We start from the raw sequence: 18,756 nt of genomic DNA, 5'->3' as shown, positions 1-18,756 counted from the left end.
CAGCTTTACAAGTTACTTCATATTCATTACTGCTCAGTTTCTATTCATTGAATTGGTACACATTTTGGTTTCCTGTAATAGCAACAAGCATCTTTCTTAAATGTAAAACAATATTTTCCAGGTTTTTATCTTTGTTTTTATTTATTTATTTTATTTATTTATTTATATTCTTTTTCAAATATACCAATTCATCAAAATTCTTCCTATTCACAGCATAAGCAAAATTATTTATAGGTTCAAACTTTTCTAAGAATTTACATCCCTGCCCCTTGAAACCTCCCTCAACATTTTGTGAGGGCTTGCACAGGAAAGACAGAAAAAAGAGTAAAAACAAATAGAACTGGCATAGCAACAATGAATACAAGGTAACTGTCTTTCAATCTAACAATCAAGCTATTAACACATAAGTAAAAAAAAAATCATCAATACTTACTTGGATGTTAGACCTCCACCAGGAGGAAGATTGGGTAGATTTTCATCAGCAAGGGACTGCATTATCTGTGCAATGCTCACTTGCCCCTCCTGTTTACATAACTCTGAAAAAAAAAAAAAAAAAAAAAAAAAAAAAAATCATGAAACATGCTATAATTATGCCACATCACATACTGCCATTTGTCACTCACTAACTCCTGAATCTGCAAACTTACAGATAACATTGATCACTGTGTGTGTGATTCACCTACGGTCATCTGCTGGTTACCCAGCCAGCTGTTACCCTATGGAAAGAGCTCAGAGCTCACAGTGACTGACCTTTGGATAGGACTGAGACCACTTACAAACCATACAAACCACACACCAGGACAGCGAGGTCACAACCCCTCAGGTTACATCCCATACCTACTTGCTGCTAGGTGAACAAGGGCTACACATTAAGAGGCTCGCCCATTTGCCTCGCCGCTCCCAGGATTCGAATCCAGGCCTTCTTGGTTGTGAGCCAAGCATGCTAACCACTACACTACGCGGTGTGTGTGTGTGTGTGTGTGTGTGTGTGTGTGTGTGTGTGAGGAAGAGAGAAATGAGGGAGAGAGAAATCTTTTTTTTTTTGCATGGAAATAAAGGGGGTAAGTGGAGAAATACATCAAGCCAGTGTGGTTAATAATGGAGGAAAGGTTGAGAATCCCTCCTATAATCCATGATAGCTAATGATGCACAGTACAATATGCCAGTAAGATATTGGTCAAATAAAACTTATGCAGAAATATGTTCTCACAAGCCTGAAAGAAAACCTGATCAATTTAAATATAGAAATTATGTACATAATAAAAATCAACTGTAAAACATTATGCTGTTCTTACCAGTTACTTTCTTTTCTATCAAGTCCTCTAGTTCTTGTTCTTTCTTCTTAGCCTCTTCTGAAACTTTTGGTGCTCCTGGCAGAGTAATCAACACTAAGCTCATATTATCTCTGCTCCCCTGAAATGCAAAATATAACAAATGAGCAAGCACATTAAATCTTTCCAAATCAGTACATGTAATGCCTTATCTCCTTTAGTTCCTGAGATATGCATGTTTAAATATTGTGAAACTTTGGAAGCTATTTTCTTCCTTTTTTTTTTTTTTTTTCAGTGCTTGGTGCAGTATGATTCTAGGCACCTCATATGTACAGTGCCCATCAGTTGAAGTGTCACACTTGGTCTTGTAACATTTCATAAGGTAGTATTTGGTATGAGGCATGTATCATGGTGAAGAATATCATTCTGGAGAAATTAGCTACATGGTAACCCACCTCACACTCCTCGATTCATACATAATAGAAACAATTATTTAGTGATGGATTAGCTCTTATTAGAAGGGTATATACTGCATTCCCTCATCTTGTTAGGACCTGCTAATCTTTGTGTGCATTGCAGAATACTGCTATATTTTTCAGTACAATGTGTCAAAGCCTTATACTCGCCATGCCAACATCATGAGTGAAGAGTGTAACAGATTAGGCCTGAAAACTCATTAAAATCTCTAATAAACCAGCTTAGCCTGGCAATCTATGCAACATCTGATGGCAACGTACAAGACATCAGGCAGTCAGGTAATACCATCCCTTTCCCAGGGGGAGGGAGGAGCTCACCCCATAGTCCCTCTCTGAAACGAAACTTATAAAGAGGAAGGTGGAAGCAAATCCCACATTAACAGCAATACAAATTAAGTAAAATAATCCTCTTCTTCTACATAAAGTCCCTGTCTGGACCACAGAACACTACCACAACAACAACCTTTGTTGCAAGAAAGTTAAAGCAAGTAAGAAGCCCCTCATTACAGCTCTGCAGAGGGAGAAACAACTTCATTTTGCTGCAAAATATGAAGATTGGAGCAATGGCAAAAGCAATTGATTGAAGATTGGAGCAATGGCAAAAGCAATTGGAGCAATGGCAAAAGGTGCTCTAGACAGACAATGCAATGTTTAATGTGCCTGACAGCAACCCAAAGAAAGTACTGTAAAGTACCCCCCCCCTGCATATATTATGGTGTTGGGGTTTAATGGGGTATGGTGGCACTGGTGAACTTGTAATTCTTTCCAGGAATTAAATAATTAATGCTGAAGCTTACTATACCATTTTGAATGACCATCTGAAGACTACATCTGAGAAGAGTGGGTCAGCTGCAAGATGGTGCCCCTTGCCACAAACCCAGTTCACCACCAACTGGCTTCATGATTGCCAAGTGGAGTTTATAGGGCATAGGCCAGGTAATTTCCCAGACCCTTCTCCTACTGAGAATGTGTTGGGGATAATATGATGTTGGCTACAGGGGATTGACACCTCCAGTATACCAAGGTTGGAGGTGGAGGTTCAAGAGGCCTAGGAGACCCTCAGTAGCAACCATGTGAAGCAGCTCTGTGATTCTGTTCAGGTCAAGAAGAGCAGGTGAAGAGTTATCTCTAAGTAGGGGAGTTGTTGGTGAATATCCATGCAAATTTTTTTTTTTTTTTTTTTTTTGTGCCCATACATTCATGCAGTCCATATTTTTGTGAGTGTTATTGCCGAGGTGATGCTTCAACTGACGGGCACTGTATGTTGCAGAAAGCCCTCCAGTGATAGTAAGCCATCCTGCCAAACCAACCTAACACAAAACCTAGAACACTATGCACACCATCACCACAGACCTATCCTATCTAAATTCCCACTTTTCCTAATCAAGACATCTCAATATGTAACATACACACACAGAAAAAGATATATACACACTAATTATAGACACAGATATACACACAATAATTCCATATGGTACTTCTCATGGTGGTCTTTCACAGCTTTGTGGCTTAGTCATACAATCTTGAGAACAACAACAAGAACGAGTACCAACCCATAAGGGAACATCTGTTATGGAGGAGAAAATGCTGAAATCTAAAGGCAAGTGGCAAAAGCAATCTAGCTTTTCAACAGGGTGCTAATTAATTTGCAAACAGAAAGAAATGTCAAGTGAAGGTCATGACTGTCATCAAACTTTTTACATGCATCTATATTGTGACCTAGAACTATCACTGAGTACACAAGACTCATTTATACCTTATGAAGGCATGTGTCAACAACATGGTTTGTAATGGCTTCGAGGTCATCAGAGATGAGAAGTCGTGACCGCACAAAGGCACACAGGTCCTCATTGGTCATAACATCCCAAATTCCATCACATGCTAACACTAAGAACTCATCATCGTCTTGCCGGCGTTCCACGTATATCTCTGGCTCTGGGGACACTAACTGTTCACAAGGACCCTTCCCCTCTACATTCTGAGAAAAGAGATGAACACTTAATTAACAGAGTTATCAATCCTACATCCACAGTATCATGGTGCTTGTACAAGTTTGGAATGAGAAAGAAAAAAAATTAGGTATATATCTGATGTATCTCATGTAGAAAATTGCTATTCTTATTCTAAAAGCCTCAAATTTTCTACTTCAATTTAACAATGAAGAAGATTGAATGCCATGATTGTTAGAATATCACTCAAAATAATGCAATACACTTACTTTGTACTCATAATCTCCAAGTGCTCTTGAAACAGCCAGAGAACCATTGACTCTTTGTATCATCACACTTCCTCCTGCATTTTGAATTCTCTCCTTTTCTGTAGGATTGACTGGCTTGTGATCCTGTGTGCTGAACCCAATACCACCACCACGGTATAGGACTCCACGGGAATCTCCACAATTGGCGACAAACACATGCGTTGGAGAAATTAGGGCACATACAGCAGTTGTGCCACTCTTGTCTTCTCCACTGGCAACCTAGCAGTAATAAGAACATGATTACTTAATTTGATGTGAACCAGGAATAAGAGACAATCCTGACTTTCTTTCACTCTTGAAAAAGGAAAGACCTTAGAAACGATAAAAACCAACTGAGATAAAGTAATGTGCTAACTTTTTTTTTTCATATTATTCTCAATATTTAAAGATTATCTTTAATTTTGTGGGATTGACATTATGATAAAAAGTTGTCTAATGTGAGTGAAAAAAAAATAAATAAATAAATAAATAAAAATAAAATAAAATAAACAAATAAAAATTAAGATCAGTTACCTCTGGCATTTGGCGCATGGACTCATCTAGTCTCAAAAAACCAGCATGAATACCCTTCTTAATCTTGTTTATAGTCCTCTCCTCTGAATCTGTTTCAAACTCAGCAATCGAGGATGGCTGAAAACAGATAATAATAAAAGGAGATTAAAAAAAGTTTGTTTTCTCATCCAGTTTAAATGAGATTATCTAATGATGACATTCACATGGATAATTTTCTATTCTTTATAGGAAAATGGAGCTCACTTTAGGGATACATTTCAGGGCTCTTCTATAAATCCATAGTTTTACATACAAGCAATCATGGCATGATTGCTTGTATGTACATACAAGGGGGCAGTCACAACAAGAGGGCAGTCACAGCCTACCCTCTAAAGACAACTCTCTTCCTCCACACAAAACTACAAGCACCTAATAACACACACACCCTTCACTCAAAAATTTCAAAATTATCATGGCGACTTCTACACCAGCCTCGGAGTCCCCATCTGGGGAGGTGACCATAAATGTCCGCAGGTCAGACTGCCTTTCTGTCGACGATCCTAAGTGTCTTGACACCCCCCTCAACTTTTTCTTCATTAATTTCTGCAACATTCGCAGTCTAAGATCTAATTTTCAATCTGTAGAACACTACCTCTCCTCTTCTAAACCTCATCTTTTCCTCACTGAAACTCAGGTGTCTGAGGCAACTGACAGTAGCCCTTTTTTCTGTTCCCTCCAACTTTCTCTATCCTCATTTTCGATCCAAAGCTGCATGTTGTGTTTATGTGCGCAATCACTTAACCTGCTCTCGTGCCCACGCTCTTGAATCTTCTGAGTTTTTCACCATCTGGCTACGACTATAGAGTCACTCTCAAACTAAATTTATCTGTGCTATATACCTCTCACCTAACTTCTCTGACTATAAGAAATTCTTTGACTACAGTAAAATCCCTCTTATCCGGCATCAACGGGACCCCCAACACGCCGGATACTTGAATAGAAGTGAAATTATGTCCACAATCACCACCCTACACTCACGCATCTTACCATAACAAAGATCAGCTGATCTTAATCAGCAGCTGATCTGATCAGCTGCTTAAGTATAAGCACAACATGCTTCCTCTTTTCTACAACTTTAGGCATGATGAAGGCATCAGGCGATAAACAGTGCACACGCAGGACTGAGTCACTGAGTAAACACAGTGCAGTGGGCCGCGGGTTGCGTGAAGCAGTGCGCTCTGGTGGCGAGGGGACAAAGTATGCCTCACGTGGGAATTTTAATTGATTTTATGAGTACACATTGATTTTTTATTGATTTTAAGGCTCGGGGAAAAATGTGCCAGATACTTGAAGCTGCCGGATACTCGAATGCCAGATGAAAGGGGTTTTACTGTACTTAACTTTCAAAGTGGAGCACATTCTGACCCTCTTCCCTTTTGCAGAGATCTCCATTCTTGGAGACTTCAATGTTCACCATCAGCTTTGGCTTTCCTCTCCCTTCACTGACCATCCTGGTGAACTAGCCTTCAACTTTGCTATCCTCCATGACCTACAGCAATTAGTGCAACACCCTACTCGTATTCCTGACCGTCTTGGAGATACGCCCAACATTCTTGACCTTTTCCTGACCTCTAATCCTTCTGCTTATGCTGTTACCCTTTCTTCTCCGTTGGGCTCCTCCGATCACAATCTCATATCTTTATCTTGTCCTATCCCTCCAATCCCTCCTCAGGATCCCCCTAAGCGAAGGTGCCTCTGGCGTTTTGCCTCTGCTAGTTGGGGGGACCTGAGGAGGTATTTTGCTGATTTTCCTTGGAATGACTACTGCTTCCGTGTTAGAGACCCGTCTTTGTGTGCTGAGCGCATAACAGAGGTGATAGTGTCTGGCATGGAGGCGTACATTCCTCACTCTTTTTCTCGACCTAAACCTTCCAAACTTTGGTTTAACACAGCTTGTTCTCATGCTATACAAGATACAGAGGTGGCCCACAAAAGGTATTTAAGCCTTCCATCACCAGAATCTCATGCACTTTATATTTCTGCCCGGAACCATGCCAAGTCTGTTCTCCAACTAGCCAAAAACTCCTTCATTAACAGAAAGTGTCAAAATCCTTCAAGATCTAACTCCCCTCATGACTTCTGGCATCTAGCCAAAAATGTCTTCAATAACTTTGCTTCTTCTTCTTTCCCTCCTTTTTTTCAACTAGATGGCACCACTGCTATCACATTTATTTCTAAAGCTGAACTCTTCGCTCAAACCTTTGCTAAAAACTCTACCTTGGGTGATTCTGGGCTTGTTCCTCCCTCTCCTCCACCCTCTGACTACTTCACGCTACCTATTAAAATTCTTCGCAATGATGTTTTCCATGCCCTTGCTGGCCTAAACCCTCAGAAGGCTTATGGACCTGATGGGGTCCCTCCTATTCTTCTCCGAAACTGTGCCTCCGTGCTTGCACCTTGCCTAGTCAAACTCTTTCAGCTCTGTCTGTCAACATCTTCCTTTCCTTCTTGCTGAAAGTTTGCCTACATGCAGCCTGTTCCTAAAAAGGGTCACTGTTCTAATCCCTCACACAACCATCCTATTGCTTTAATTTCCTGCCTATCCAAAGTTTCGAATCTATCCTCAACAGGAAGATTCTTAAACATCTATCACTTCACAACCTTCTATCTGATCACCAGTATGGGTTCCGTCAAGGCCACTCTACTGGTGATCTTCTGGCTTTCCTTACTGAGTCTTGGTCATCCTCTTTTAGAGATTTTGGTGAAACTTTTGCTGTTGTCTTGGACATATCAAAAGCTTTTGAAAGAGACTGGCACAAAGCTTTGATTTCCAAACTACCCTCCTACGGCTTCTATCCTTCTCTCTGTAACTTCATCTCAAGTTTCCTTTCTGACCGTTCTATTGCTGCTGTGGTAGACGATCACTGTTGTTCTCCTAAATCTATGTCCTATGTCACCAGGACAGAACCATAGGTTCTGTCCTATGAAGTTAAGCGTTCTGAGACGTCTCCGCCAGTTTTTCTCACCCCCCTCAGCTGCTAACTCTGTACAAGGGCCTTATCCGTCCATGTATGGAGTATGCTTCACATGACTCGGGGGGGGGGGGGGTTCCACTCATACTGTTCTTCTAGACAGGGTGGAATCAAAAGCTTTTCGTCTCATCAACTTCTCTCCTCTAATTGACTGTCTTCAGCCTCTCTCTCATCGCCGCAATGTTGCATCTCTAGTTGTCTTCTACCGCTATTTTCATGCTAACTGCATGCCTCCCCTCTTCCCGTGACCTTGCTGCACAAGATTTTCTTCTTTCTCTAACCCCTATTCTGTCCACTTCTCTAAAGCAAGAGTTAACTAGTATTGTCAATTATTCATCCCTTTCTCTGGTAAACTCTGGAACTCCCTGCCTGCTTCTGTATTTCCATCTTCCTATGACTTGAATTCCTTCAAGAGGGAGGTTTCAAGACACTTATCCTTCAGTTTTTGACTACCACTTTGGACCCTTTTATGGGACTGGCATTTCAGTGGGCATTTTTATTTTATTGGATTTTTGTTGCCCTTGGCCAGTGTCCCTCCTACATAAAAAAAAAAAAACATAATGAAACCTATGACAGTAAATGAGTAATGAAGACAAAAGAATTTTAAAACATCATCTATGGGCAAGGTGTCTGAAAATATTCTAAAGATTTTAGGAACTGGCAAGAAGTTACAGAGCACCAATATGCTGCACTACCAAAAAGGATGACAGGGAGCATGTCTTCTAGATCAGTTTTACCTGCATCAACTATGATAACTATAACTGACCAGCGCTTCATCTATTTTCTTCGAGTAATGTGCAATTCACTCTGTACACTTTGAAATTTCTTTAAATATTATCAAAGGACTTATAAATAATAGGTAGTACCACAAGACAACCACTTTTCTCACTAGAAATTCCTCGCCTGATGTGATGGAATTCAGGAGGTGTTCAGAACAGTGGGCCGATATTTTGGCACCGGCATGGCCATCAAACACTGCAAAAAATGCCCAATCCTGAGAGATAAAGAGAAGAAAATGAGTTCATTTATATTCTACTTATATCCTAAATAGTCATACTTATGTCACCTGTCTCAAAATCATTCTTACTCCAAAGTGATGAATACAGAAGCATGTGAATCAGATAATGATGAACACCACACATGACCCTGAATCTTTAACTACCACTCTAACCTTGAGCACACCAGGAAGATTGGCTACAGCAGCATGGGCATCCTCCATTTCAATGCGCCAGCCCTGCATACTAGACAGCCCATACCGAAGTCCATTGCCGACCCCATTCTCGTTGTGTTTGTCTGTTTTTGGCTTATCTAGAAATGCACCCATGATAAGATCACTTCTTCATCTGTTGACAGAAAAAACTTATATGAGACTTCTATTTCACCTCCAAGTCTTGAGTGTCAAGACTTAGTTCCATAACTGAACAAAGAAACTGGCATGAGGGACCAGCTTTCAGAACAAGTTCAAGTCTACAAAAAGGCTCCACAGGCATACAGAAAACATTGAAAACCTTTACAATGCATAACTTATGTTTTTCATCCTTCACATTTCGTACCTTCTGATTTAAGCATATTGTTTTTTTTTTTTTTTTTTTTTTTTTTTTTAATGTAGGAGGGGCACCAGCCAAGAGGGAAAAAGCCCACTGAGATGCAGGTCCCCAAATATAGGAACGGGTGGCTTCTATATGCATTGTATGAAGCTGTTGCATTATGTAAACATGTGAAGAGATGGGTCATGTTAAAATTCAGATGATGTAATGCAAAAATGTCATATATTTGTATTGATATCATGTAGATTAGTTAACACAAAAATACTACATCTAATGTTATTAATAATATACCACATTCCTCTTACAAAATAAATAGCATATACGAGTATATGTGCATTATCACTTGTGACAATGTGTTGCCCACATTTTCTTATGTAAGAGAGTCACTGGCCAATTGCAACAAAAATTGAGAGAGAGAGAGAGAGAGAGAGAGAGAGAGAGAGAGAGAGAGAGAGAGAGAGAGAGAGAGAGAGAGAGAGAGAGAGAGAGAGAGAGAGAGAGAGAGAGAGAGAGAGAGAGAGAGAGAGAGAGAGAGAGAGAGAGAGAGAGAGAATGAGTGCCAGTTCCTAAAGATTCCAAACAGGAAAATCAAGTAACAGGATAACTGCCTTGAAGCCTCTCTCTTGAAAGAGTTCAAGTCATAGGAAGGGGGAAATACAGAAGCATGCAGGGAGTTCCTGAGTTTACCAGAGAAAGGGAATAAATGATTGAGAATGATGGTTAACTCCTGCATTAGAGAGGTGGACAGAACAGGGGATAAGAAAAAGTAGAGTCTTATGCAGCAAGACCACAGGAAGAGGGAAGGCATGCAGTTAGCAAGGTCAGACGAGCAGTTACAGCAAACCTTCGATATAACAGACATATTGGGAAAGGGTGGTTCGCTATAGCCAAAAGTTCATTACATCCAAAGGTCGTTAATTAAGATACATCTAATGAACACCATTCATTATTTGCAGAGAGTCATTCGATCACACGCATATGTAGTAGCTACGTGTACGCACACACGCATGCACACACAAAGGATGGTGCAATGTTTCTCTCCAGCAAAGTCTAGCCACACCCTCTACAGTGACATCACACACAGCTAACTCCTGATTCACTGTTGCCTGGGACGAGGTAAGCAGCAGCCAGTCAGGAGTTAGCCACACATGACGTCATTGCAGAGGGTGGCTAGATCCATGGGAGAAAAGCATTGCACCATCTTTCAAAACATGTGAATTGATTGCATGTCAACCAATTCTCATGTATTTTATGAACTAATATGTTTGTAAAATAAAGCAAGTGTTTGATAATTTAGAAAAATGCCATAATCTGTGAAGTTAGTTCACAAAATAAAACAAATGTTCAACAGCCTCAAAGGGTCCGTTATATCCGAAATCCGGAAAACCAAAGTTTGTTATATCAAGAGTTTACTGTATTGTGAAAATAGCAGTAGAAGATAGCAAGAGGTGTAACATTGCAGCAATGAGAAAGAGGCTGAAGACAGACAGTCAGAAATGAGAAGTTCATAAGGCAAAATGCTTTTAATTCCTCCCTGTCTAAAAGTACATTGTGAGTGGAACCCTTCCCATACATGTAAACAATACTCCATACTTAGACAGATAAGGATCTTGTACAGAGTTAGCACCTGGAGGGGGGGGGGGGGAACTGATGGAGACAACTCAGAACACCCAATTACATAGATGCTGTTTTAGCTTGAGATGAGATGTGAACTTTCTATTCCACCGGTCTTTTCAACTTCTCTCTGAGTCAGCCACCAGAGCTGTATTATAAGCAAATAATAGCTGACTCAGATTCCATACCCTTCCTTCAAACTCAGGCCTCTGCCTAAAACCCTCATATTTACTTCCTTTTTACTACACCATCCATATACAAGCTGAACAACCACACTGACATTAACAACCTTGATGCACACATAATCTGGGAACTCACTCACACCATCACCAACTCTCACACATGCCCTGCTATTTACACAGAAACTCTTCACTCCTTCCAGCAACTTGCCTCCACTTCTGTATACTTTCAGAACATTTCATGGTTCTTTCCTGTCAATTTCATCATATGCTTTCTCCAAGTCCATGAACACCAAAAAAGATTTCCTTCCTTTTCCCCAAAAAAATTTTCACACAGTTGTTTTACTGCAAAAATCTTGTCTACACAATCTCTTTCCTTTCTTAAACCTCCCTGTTCCTCTTGGATGATATTTTCTATTCCTTCTATGACTCCTTATCAGCATCCTATTGTACAACTTTCCTACCACACTCACCAATAATAATAATAATAATAATAATAATAATAATAATAATAATAATAATAATAATAATAATAATAATAATAATAATAATAATAAAAATAATAATTAATAATAATAATTAGCTAACTGGAAAGGCATGACTTTGTATACTTGTAAGTTGTGTATATTACTGCAACAAGGCATGACATGGCATGTACATTATGGTATGTTGCCAATGGCAAGATATGACTTAGTTATGTGGTACAACATGAAGTTGAAGAGATTACAGACAAGCTACTTTGGTCAGAACATGGGGCAGTCCCTGCTCAGACACAGAGGCTTATTATATCATTATGGGTACCATATACCATATATTTAATGAGGATCTTTACAGCTGCCACTAATGTAATGTCCCCCACACCTTGGGCCATCATGAAAACATAAACTGATCTGTAAGGGGAATAAATCTTCAGCTTTGAAAGGTGTAGCAAGATACTGAACTCCTGACCAGAACAAAAAGACAGTGCCTTAGATATCTGTATCATAATCATCTTTAGGTCACACAATTATTTTTGATACCTTTGCACTCCTGGTTACTACATGTGTGTGTGTGTGTGTGTGTGTGTGTGTGTGTGTGTGTGTGTGTGTGTGTGTGTGTGTGTGTGTGTGTGTGTGTGTGTGTGTGTGTGTGTGTGTTTATTTGCATGTGTTGGAGAGTGAGATGAAGTGTACTAAAACCATTATTTGGAAATAAAAATAACAAAATCAGTAAAGGTTAGATTAATTCAAATGGTAAGCATGACTAATCTAGGTACAGATATATCTGTAACTTGCCGTCACCTCAATAGTTTTGCCACATTCTTTCACACACATTCATGCATTATAAAAGCAATGCTATACAAATATTTAAGAGGTTACTCAACAGGAACTGCTAAGCTTCTGTTATAAATAATGTGAAACAATGTTTATAAAATTACCTAGACAAGCTGTATGACTGACAACGTCCTCTGATGATGAGTGATAACAAGGGAACAGCACACTGTCCACTATCTTAATTTCTGACGCACAACAGGGTAGAAACTTTTTATCTTATCAATAGCAATTGTATGCTGATATATAAATACTATAACTCTGGTTGAAAAGAATATGAAGATTTCTATTCAGAAATAGTTTTGCATTGCAAATAACTAATATGAAGATGTTACTACCAGAGAGAGAGAGAGAGAGAGAGAGAGAGAGAGAGAGAGAGAGAGAGAGAGAGAGAGAGAGAGAGAGAGAGAGAGAGAGAGAGAGAGAGAGAGAGAGAGAGAGAGAGAGAGAGAGAGAAGGGAGATAGAGAGAAACACTGAGGATGGTAGTGGATGGGATGGGGAGAAGATATTTTGCTGACCTGATAAATTTAGCCTCAGCTGGGTTAATGGAGGTCAGATAGGTATTTCAAAGACTCCACACAAGAAAAATGTGTAAGGGACACCCAACTCTGCCCTGCCCTGGGGCAGAAGCAGGTATACTGTAAAGGGGAGCAAATGTTGTGAACGAGCATCTCGCATTGAGAGTGATTTCCAGTCTACAGGAGTTAAATGACCTGCCAACACATGAGTGTCTTGACTACAACATAGTGTAACATATATGTCCTGTTTTATGTAAGAGCGTACAGTAGCACAATTTGTAATCTTATCCTGTAAGACAGAGACTGTTAAGCTACCAATGTGTGCAGTAACGTAAACCTGTAATCTTCTTCCATAAGGCTCAGACTGTTAAGTTACCAATATATTTGTAATCTTATTCTGTAAGACTGAGACTGTTAAGCTACCAATGTGTGTAGTAACATAAATCTATAAACCTATTCCATAAGGCTGAGACTGTTAAGTTACCATTATATATTTGTCTTTATGAGAATTTTCTCATGTTCCCTGGTTTTGACTGATTCAATCAATACATCGAGTCAGCGTGAAACAGGTCTCATTATCCTGCACTGATCATCCAAAGAAAGTGGCGATAACAAAGAAGCTTTTATAGATGGCACAAAACTGTCTATATACCTACATACAAATAAAGCTTTCATCTGATAAGAATCTATACAACATTTACAATACAATTTTTTAGAAGACTGAGGAAATCATATCATAGACAAACAAATGTGTATGAAAATGAATTATAAACATGGAATGTTTTATTTTATCCTTACTAGGTAACCAAAGCTCTTCCATTTTCCAGCAATGTATGATCATCATTATTATCAATCTGTCACTGCCTGTGATAAAACAACTCTAAAGTTTCTATATTCATCTGTTTCCTGTAAAGTAATTCCTCTCCTGAAACATTAAATTTCTACTTTCATGGCTTTCTATCAACTACATGGTAATTTCCTACTTTCACACAATTTCTATTTACAACTAACAAGCTGCCCAACCATGTGGTCAAGACCCAACACAAACTGACTGATTCAAATATGGCTATAGGTTTCCCAGGTGTCTGAACATATAGTTTACAGATCTAAAATATCTACTAGACAATGGTTTTTGCCTCTTTTATACATCATAGCAAGTTATCATACATCACCTATCAGCATATCCCACATCACCTAGGTAACTATTTGGTTCAAGTTTCTTTGCACAAAGGCAAGTCAAACCCATAATGATCCACATCTATTTTCTTGTCCTTCTCAAACTTCTTATCCTTTACATTTTGCCAAGAACAATAATACTTTATTTTTGAAGCATTGAGAAATTTATCTACAGTGGAAGTCATGTGAAGGTGTGGTCAAGGATCAAATCTCTCATAGTACACTTGAGGTATGTGACATTCTCATTCAGGTCATAATTATTACAATAGCCCCTGTGGAGTTTGTTGACCTTCGATGTTTCAACAGTACATCAGATAGTAAGCCTCCCTTATTCTTTTTGTATAAAAGGATGCAATATCTTTTTCATGAACATTATTTGCTGTTCTCATTTCATGCCCAATAATATCCTGGGATATTTCCTCAAGATATCATCAAAGTCATCCCTGCTTGAACTCTGTCAATTTCAATGATAATATGATCAAACTTTCCCCACAGGTACTAATACCTCACCTCTCCTATAGTTATCACAGGATCCCTTCAATAAATACTAGGCACCAGTATGCATCAGTGGAACATTAAGTAGGTACCTAGAAGGAAAAATAGCAGACTATACTGTTCATAGAAAATTTTAGGTTTTAGAAGCAGTGTTAAAAACGGCCGGTATATTCATAAGGCTACGCTTTGGATGTCATCAGCACCAACATCAACCTACATCAGAGAAGCCTGAACATTTGTCATGAGGCAAGTTGCACATATGATTTTTAATGTAATGTGTTTCTTACTAGTGGTGCTAGCCACTAATGTAAATATAATTCTTATATCCTGACCACTATACCAGAAAAGGTAAAAAGTTACACTGATCTATCCATAATTTGGTATTACATACGGTGCCAGCAAAACCATACTGGCAAAGCTTATGCACTGGTTATGAAGCAAATTCAATGTATTTAATTTCAATTATATACCTTTGTGGAGTGTTGATTTTTATGATCATCATTCACATTATTACCTCATCATTGTTCAACATACAAAATTATCTGGCAAAGCTTGAAAAAAAGCAGATGCATCCCATGACACTCTGCAAGAGCCTTTGTATGTACAAGTACATAAGTGTACACTGGTGACCATCCCACAGTCCCTCATCTGCAACTTTTTTTCCATATTTTTACAAGTACAAAATTGTGCATATACCATAATATGTCTTTGTCTACAAATATTTGCACCACTTTGAAAACTCCACAACGATGCCCCAAGTTGTAACACTGCGAGCTCCAGCAGATCCCTCACAAGACACTGTAAACATTCAGTTTGTAGGTAAGCCTGGCTGTTCAATGCCATCAATAAAATCACTCTTAAATCAAATTGGTAATATGAAGCAGTGTGACTGGATAATTCACACTTTAACAGAAATTATGTTTGTATATACTAAAATGAGGATATCCTGTCTCTGCACACAGTTGGCAATGGACAATTTTTTGGGACAGAGGGTGTCTTTGGGTCTATAAAGCCATCCATTACTATCAAAAAAGAAACTTGCATATCTGAAAAATTTGATTATCTGAGAGCCCTTGACAAAATTACTTTGAATAAGAGGGTAGAGTATACGTTTGTTTCATTGGAAATTTTAATGGCATCAGAATTTTGAGATTTCACTATTTTGCATTGCAGGATATAAATCATTATATGATATTTTCATACCCAAAGTCTGTTTTTTCCCCATGAGAAAACATGAAAATACCAGAAAACAAACTAAGCACCCTTAATGATATATACATATATATATATATATATATATATATATATATATATATATATATATATATATATATATATATATATATATATATATATATATATATATATATATATATATATATATATATATATATATATATATATATATATATATATATATATATATATATATATATATATATATAATTCTTGTATTTCCTCTGACCCACACAAACATGTTCTAAGTAACAGGTCCAAATCCAAGATCTCCGGCATTTACAAATTAGCCTCTTACAATTTATATCTCTTATAATAATCAGTGTTAGTCCTCTCATCATATACCTGATGAACCTGACTAATTTCTTACATAAAACTGTGTAGGTATTCACTTACACATAAACATTATTACTTTACTTCACCATAATGCTCAAAAGAATTGAAAGTGTTATTTTTCCATTACCTGATAAATCCTACAAAAGTTTTGCAATACAAATCTCCTTCATAAATTAATAATGACGAAAAATAATTAGATAATATTCCAGTGCTGTGCCCCACTCATCTGTTGACAGGTACAAATATTAATGTTTCTTTTTCAGGGGTGGTAATTTGATCTTATATTTTACCAAATTCCTTATTATTATTTATAGATTATCAGTTTTTTGTACAAGTCTAATCTGATAACCTGTAAATGAAAAGTTTTTATAAGAATTCAAATTAAGTTTGCTGCATATTAAAGAAAAAGTGAATATCTGGCCTAACCCATGGACAAGAACATTGGTTATTAATTTCTCAATAACAATAAAAATTTATGCATGAATTCTTATAATTACAGATGGTCAACAATGCCAAGGGACAAACTGTCCCTGGTAAGCAATACTTGTAACTGAAGCAGCTCTAAAAGAAGAGGCTTATACACATAATGCCTTTGCTGTGCCATTTACTGATGTTAAAATTAATTTAATTAATGACAGTTCTTTTTCTAGTAGGGATAGAGCCTTTGAGCCAGATAATCCTTTTACTTCACCATGACAACATGAGACACAGAGAGCAGCCAGCATTAATTTTCTAGTCAGACATTATCTTAATGAGGATGGAAGAGACTTTGAAATATCTGAGAGGCACAGGGTTATTCCTAGCACAAGGAAGCATGAAAGGGCAGAAAACCTGAATTGCGAACACTGGAGTGGGAGATAAGGGCCACCATATGCTATGCCACCATAGCATACCATGACATGGCAACTTTGACAACAGAATAATTACCATGTTACATAATTATTGCAGGACTAGAAGTCCTGCAATAATAATGAATAATCTACCTTCTCATCCTGACCACTCCAACTCTTACCCAACTCTCTTTAAAACCTTACTACATTCCCAGCACCGGCTATTAGTTCTGGCTGGGTTGGGTTTGATTTGGTTTGGTTAGGTTAGGTTTGTTACACCTCTAAGGCATAGATTATCTCTTTTTTGGAGTAATTCTGATATTTCCTTCAGAACATTATTTTTTGTGATAGAATATTAAATTGGGACTTGATGAAACTCATCCATATAAGTCACACTTTCACAAGTTTCTGGAATAATAATTATCTCCACAAAAAACATCAAATTTGGCCATATCTCCAAAAAAGATCACCAACATCTTTGAAATAATTACCAGATAAACTTGAAGACTGTCCACAGTGGCCACCTCAGTCTGGCACCAAGCATAATCCATGTTAGGCTACGGAAATTATAATGTTAAATTAGATTTAGTTTTGAAAAACCCTCACTGTTATGTGGCCAAGACAGAAGCACGGAAATTAATTTGACTCGTGCAGCCAAAAGACTGATGCACAGACAGCAGTTAACACAACTTTGGAGGGATTCAATGGCAGAGGGTGGAAGAAAAATTTCTCTCATTGCAGAAACTTACAGGTGACTTCCAGGTAGATTTATTAGCCTGTGAGACCACTCACAATCTACTGCTGTATCTTTCAGTTGGTTAAGAGCTAAAGGAAGACTGGCTGGTCTTATTAATTTCTGCTTTAAGATCTATTCTGATCTTGACCACTCCAATTCTTATGCCTCTCTCAAACCTTGCTACATTCCCAGTACTGACCATTTCTGATATGTTATTCCAGTTTTAGACTACACAGGTACAAAAATAATTCTTCCTGATATTCAGCTTTGTTTACCTAAATAATTTTCTATTGTGTTCCCCTATTCATTTACTTTCCTGTATTATGACCATCCTGCAGAAAATTTTATCATGCACTTTATATAATCTTACATGTTCCTATCATCAGTCCTCTTGACCTTCTATATGTTAAGACTGATAAATTAAACTCTTCCAGTCATTCAATGAATGTCAAATCTCTAAGATAGGAGACCAACTTGATTGTACATCTCTTAACATTTTCTAAAGCCATCACATCCTTGACTCTGTAGAAGCATCAGATTTGATTCACATTCTCAAAGGTAAAATCTAACAAATGACACAAAGTGAAATATTAGATGTGTCAATCCTCAACATTTCTAATTTCCAGGGATGAAACGTAAGAAGCCTTTTCCTGACAGGATTTCCAGGGTTGATACCATGATGTCTTTGTGCAGCTTATTACAATCTTTTTTTTTTTTCCACTTAGAGTCCTTAATATCATAGTATCATCTGTGCTCTTAAGTACCTCTGGCAGGTCATTTATATACCTAAAAAATAAAGATACAAGCACTAACACTTGCAGTGCACCACTACAGTGGATTCACAGTGGACTAACTTGGTACTTGGGGTGTTGACTATACCTGTCCATGCTGTTGCCACCTCAACTCCAGAATAATCATGAATGAATGACCTGACCTGGGCCAGCACAGCATAGCCTGGGGGATTCATGTGTCATGGGGCACAGGGGGTGTTGCATGACCTGTATGCATTGCCAAGTGCACCAGAAGATATATAGCATTCTTTTTCCATCATCAAATTTTGAGAGAGAGAGAGAGAGAGAGAGAGAGAGAGAGAGAGAGAGAGAGAGAGAGAGAGAGAGAGAGAGAGAGAGAGAGAGAGAGAGAGAGAGAGAGAGAGAGAGAGAGAGAGAGAGAGAGAGAGAGAGAGAGATGCAACTATCAATGTGGCATCAATGCAGGACAAGTAGAGCCAACACCTCAAGAACCAAGC

At 38.2% G+C, this 18,756-nt stretch overlaps 1 protein-coding gene across 13 annotated transcripts in view; it reads right to left on the bottom strand.

The window, feature by feature from the left end:
- The window catches only part of LOC135116471 (protein phosphatase 1B-like), a 61,129-nt gene that overhangs the window by 37,808 nt on the left and 4,565 nt on the right, over positions 1 to 18,756 (bottom strand). For 8 of the 13 annotated variants that reach the window (XR_010276359.1, XR_010261082.1, XM_063984138.1 and 5 more), the window contains exons 2-8: positions 8,700 to 8,871; positions 8,418 to 8,522; positions 4,518 to 4,634; positions 3,966 to 4,223; positions 3,504 to 3,725; positions 1,296 to 1,413; positions 434 to 536 (exon numbers count right to left, since the gene is read on the bottom strand). Coding sequence is in view for 9 of the 13 variants with exons in the window: in XM_063984138.1 (XP_063840208.1) it covers positions 434 to 536; positions 1,296 to 1,413; positions 3,504 to 3,725; positions 3,966 to 4,223; positions 4,518 to 4,634; positions 8,418 to 8,522; positions 8,700 to 8,852 (1,076 nt within the window). In the remaining 4 variants the exon portion in view is untranslated. Of the gene's footprint in view, positions 1 to 429; positions 537 to 1,295; positions 1,414 to 3,503; positions 3,726 to 3,965; positions 4,224 to 4,517; positions 4,635 to 8,417; positions 8,523 to 8,699; positions 8,872 to 12,285; positions 12,420 to 17,262; positions 17,329 to 18,756 lie in introns of those variants that run through there. The other 5 variants (XR_010276365.1, XM_063983891.1, XR_010261072.1 and 2 more) reach the window with 4 other exon arrangements.

The sequence above is a fragment of the Scylla paramamosain genome, chromosome 1 (assembly GCF_035594125.1).
Source record: "Scylla paramamosain isolate STU-SP2022 chromosome 1, ASM3559412v1, whole genome shotgun sequence".
In the NCBI taxonomy this organism is placed as follows: domain Eukaryota; kingdom Metazoa; phylum Arthropoda; class Malacostraca; order Decapoda; family Portunidae; genus Scylla; species Scylla paramamosain.
The sequence above is the reverse complement of the archived record's forward strand: the minus strand, read 5'-3'. Positions and strand labels throughout refer to the sequence as shown.